General features: G+C 45.8%; 1 protein-coding gene across 1 annotated transcript; it reads left to right on the top strand.

The window, feature by feature from the left end:
• Positions 1-334: 334 nt before the first annotated feature.
• Positions 335-3,812, top strand: LOC106002393 (coiled-coil domain-containing protein 136-like; the record flags this gene model as incomplete). The annotated part of the gene is made up of 5 exons (XM_013037280.1): positions 335-503; positions 2,058-2,198; positions 2,517-2,669; positions 2,906-3,076; positions 3,573-3,812. Coding segments are annotated over 5 exons (874 nt in total), but the record flags the coding sequence as incomplete, so codon positions are not given.
• Positions 3,813-4,327: the final 515 nt, after the last annotated feature.

Genomic DNA, 4,327 nt, shown 5'->3' on the forward strand with positions numbered 1-4,327 from the left:
AAAAAAAAAAGAAATAAATCACGGGGCTGGGAAGGTGGCTCAGTGGCAGAGTGCTTGTCTTGAATTCATGAGGCCCTGGGTTTGATTCCTCAGCACCACAAAAACAGAAAAAACCGGAAGTGGCGCTGTGGCTCAAGTGGTAGGGTCCTAGCCTTGAACTGAAGAGCTGAGGGACAGTGCCCAGGCCCAGAGTTTAAAAAAAAAAAAGTAGTAAATCACAATGATAGGTCCTTTATTACCTTGGCCTTAAACTAGAGGCATCTAGGCTGAGGACATTTGGCTTGGTGATATGGGCAGAGCTCCTTTTAACACAGTTCTGTGTTCTGGGTTACAGGACACGAAGAGCAACAGAGAAGTGGCTAGAGTCCCAAACGCTAAGGAGTATGATGTCAACAGAATCTCAGACTTCCGAAATGGACTTCCTGGAGCCTGATCCTGAAATGCAGTTGTTGCGCCAGCAGCTTCTGGGAGCTGAGGAGCAGATGCATGACATGCAGACTAAGGTAGCCTTGGGGAATGGGGAGGCAGGCCTTTCTACTGGTTCCCTTTTACCACCTTCTGGTCTGTGGTAGACCCGGGACTGACAGAGGAGGCATGCACCATGGCACAGATGGTACCACTGGGTTCTGCTAGCCTCCCTAATGTAAATACAGTCATATATCACGTGGTGACATTATGGTCAAAAATGAATATATATACATACTATATATATATATATATATATATACACACATATATATATACACACATACATATGTGTATTTATGTATGTATAGATATATATGCATATATATATACATATATATATATATATATATATATACACACACACACATATGAATGAGATGGTGGTCCCAAGAGATTATGATTATTATCACCTAATGATGTTTTAGTCCAATAAAGACAAATCTACTGTGCTGCCAGTCTTAAAAAAGTATGGCACACACAATTATGTATAGTAAATAAGACTTGACAGCCAGGCACCGGTGGCTCACGCCTGTAATCCTAGCTACTAAGGAGGCTAAGATCTGAGGATCAGCTCAAAACCAACTGGATAGGAAAGTCTATGAGACTCTTATCTCCAATAAACCACCAGAAAACTGGAAGTTGCACTGTGGCTCAAGTGATAGAGTGCTAGCCTTGAGCTGAAGAGAGCTGAGTGACAGTGCCCAGGCCCAGAGTTCAAGCCCCACAACCAACCAAAAAATAAAAAAAGAGAGAGAGTGAGAGAGACTTGACAGTGATAATAAATGACTATGCTAGTTTCTGTATTTATTATAATAAACTTTGTTTTGTTACATTAGAGTATATTTCAACTTACAAAAACAGAAAAGTTTACTGTATGCTGGGTGCTAGTTAGGCTCACACTTCCTAGCTGCTGAAGAGGCCCAAACTGGATGATTGTGATTCAAAACCAGCATGGACAGAAAAGTTTGCAAGACTCTGTCCAATTAACCAGCAAAAAGCTGAATTAAGAGATATGGTTCAAGTAGTAGAGCACAAGCTATGAGCAAAAAAGTTAAGTAAGAACATAAGACCCTGAGACCAAGCCTCAGTTCCAGCACACACACAAAAAAGTTTAGAGCAGTATGCCATGTTATGCTAGCAACAGTTAGTATATGTAATTTTTTTTAAAGCCTCATATTCCCTGGATCTCTCAATCTCATCCTTTTCTGTTGTGTGTCATTTAATCTCATATTCTTTTGTTTAATCTCTTTTGATTTGATCTCATATTCTTGTGCATAATTTAATCTTATGTTCTTGGTCCTCAGAACAATAAGCTATAATATACACATATACATATATGGGTATGTGTATATGTGTATATGCACACACACATGTTACACAGACTAAGAGTATAGTATAATATGCTACATAAGTTTCTTTATGTAATGTCTGCACAATGATTCAGTGGCCTAATGACATGTTTCTCAGCACAAGTCCATGTTAAGTGACACATGCCTGTATTTCAGTCCAAGTGTAACAATTTCTCAGCCTGAACCTAGAGTGCATATGACACTTGCCATACATGGGCCTCCCTGTTCCATTTCCTGCAGTGTAAGGACTTGTGTTGTGAGGTGCAAGAGCTACAACATCATCGCCGGGCCAGCGAGGAGGAGCAGAGGCGGCTGCAGAGGGAGCTCAAGTGCGCCCAGAATGAGGTGCTCCGGTTTCAGACCTCCCACAGCTTGACCCAGGTAATCTCAGGGGTGGGGGTGGGGCTGAGGGGAACACATGAAAAGGCAAGAGAGCCTGTGTGTGGAGGTGCCGCTTCTGGGAAGGCTGGATGCAAGTGAGTCTGGGCTCCACTATTGGAGACCAATTGAAGAAACCACATGGCAAGGTATTCTAGAAATGGTGGTCATTGTTGAGAGCCTGCTCGCTGAAGAAACCAAAGCATGGAAGCAGGGAAGCTTTCCAGAATACCTGCACCTGAAAAAGGACCAAAGTGCCCTGGAGTGGAGACCTGCTGTTTCTTGAGAATAACTGATCTACCCACATCCTTCCCACTGCAGAACGAGGAGCTCAAGTCCAGGCTCTGTGCCCTGCAGCAAAAATATGATGCTAGCCAGGATGAGCAGAATGAACTCTTGAAGGTGCAGGCGCAACTTCAGTCTGAGCTCCGGCAGCTCAAAATCCTCAAATGTGCAGACAGTCAAAATGAGAAGGTAACAGCACCAGAGGTAAAGGGACAACTGAGGTGCAAACAGCACCAGCAGTCTGAGCTTTGGGGGAAGGTGAATAAGAATAGAGTTAAAAATTGTAGCCACTAGCTAGGCAGCATCCCTCCGGGTGGGAGGCCCTGTGGCAAGCCATGGGAGGAAGAAACAACTGGCTGGGAGTGAGTTGGGAAGATGAGCAGGGTCACAGAACCTAGTGGCATGACCCGAAGTCCTACATGCAGGAGTTGATGTGCCGGCTGCAGAGGCTGCAGAGCCAGCACCAGTGCATCATGAGCGAAAAGGAGAAGCTGCTAGAAGTGCAGCGTCATCTACAGGAGAAGCTGCGGTCCCACGAGGCAGAGCTGTACTGTCTCCGGGACATGGCAGCGTCTTTGCGCGAGAGCGATGAGAAGGTAACAGGAGGGCCAGGTGAGGGAGACAGTAGCCAGGCAAACTCTTCTGTGAGGGTGAGCACAGAGGACTGGGTCTGGTGGGAGTTGTTGGAGGAGGTGCTGTAATGCTATAAGTGGGTCGAAGAGGGCACAGAGAAAGCTGATGCTAGAGCGCCTGCCTAGGAAGTAAGGCCTTGACTTCAACCTCCAATGTTGGTGGGGTACTGATCTCCTGGGAGGTAGGGTATTCACACTTCCTTTGCTCTTTTAAATGAGAAAATAAGCCTATATAAAGGAAGTCTCTTTGCACACACACCCCCAAAAAAAAATACCCAGTGTCACAAGGTCAGGGTTTCACGCCTGTTAAGGATGGGTCCAACTTGAGTCTCCCTGGCTGGGATGAAATTGGGGCTGGAAAGGAAGAATAAGGGAGAATCAATCCATCCCCTGCTTTCTGCCTGAGCAGAAAGTAAGGCAGAGGAGCACCTAAGGTGATGGCTGGACCTCCCCTGCCCAGAACGTAGGGATGCAACTCGAGCTGCAGGAGATGAAGGGGCTATACCAGACGAGCAAGGAGGAACTGGAGCTGCAGAAGCACATGTATGACCAACTGGAGCAGGACTTCATGCTGTGCCAGATGGAGCTGACCCAGCTTAAGTGCGCCCAGCCCATTCCTGAGGATACGTGTATCAAGAAGGTAATTGTAGTGCAGGGTGGTGTGTGCCCTTGGCACCTGCTCCGGAGAGAGGAAGTGTAGAGAAAAGATGAGGCTGTTCAGCTGAGGAGGCAGAGCATGTCTGTTCACGTTAACCTAGTGCCTTGACTTTGACTTTGGATCCCAATCTTAATACTCAACTGTTTTACATGTGTGTATACATTTGACATCAGTATTAAACTGTGATGATATCTATGTTTGTGGAGAGGAACATATGCATAGGTTCATGTACACAATTATTGGTGTTGGGACTAGAAAGGGGGGCCAGTTTACTGAGGCAGGTTGCAAGTGCTTTTTTTAGGGGATATGGTGTGTGCCCAGAATGCTGATTGAGGATTAGAAGGACTAGACTCTTGCAGAATCTCTTCTCAGACATGGAATATATTCCCCTTTCAAATCAAGAGTAATTTTTCTCGGGGCTGGGAAGTTGGCTCAGTGGTAGAGCACTTGCCTTGCATGCTTGAGGCCCTGGGTTCGATTCCTCAGCACCACATAAGCAAAAAGAAAAAAAGCCGGAAGTGGCACTGTGGCTCAAGTGGTAGAGCGCTAGCCTTGAG

This window comes from Dipodomys ordii, unplaced genomic scaffold, assembly GCF_000151885.1.
Source record: "Dipodomys ordii isolate 6190 unplaced genomic scaffold, Dord_2.0 Scaffold9562, whole genome shotgun sequence".
In the NCBI taxonomy this organism is placed as follows: Eukaryota; Metazoa; Chordata; class Mammalia; order Rodentia; family Heteromyidae; genus Dipodomys; species Dipodomys ordii.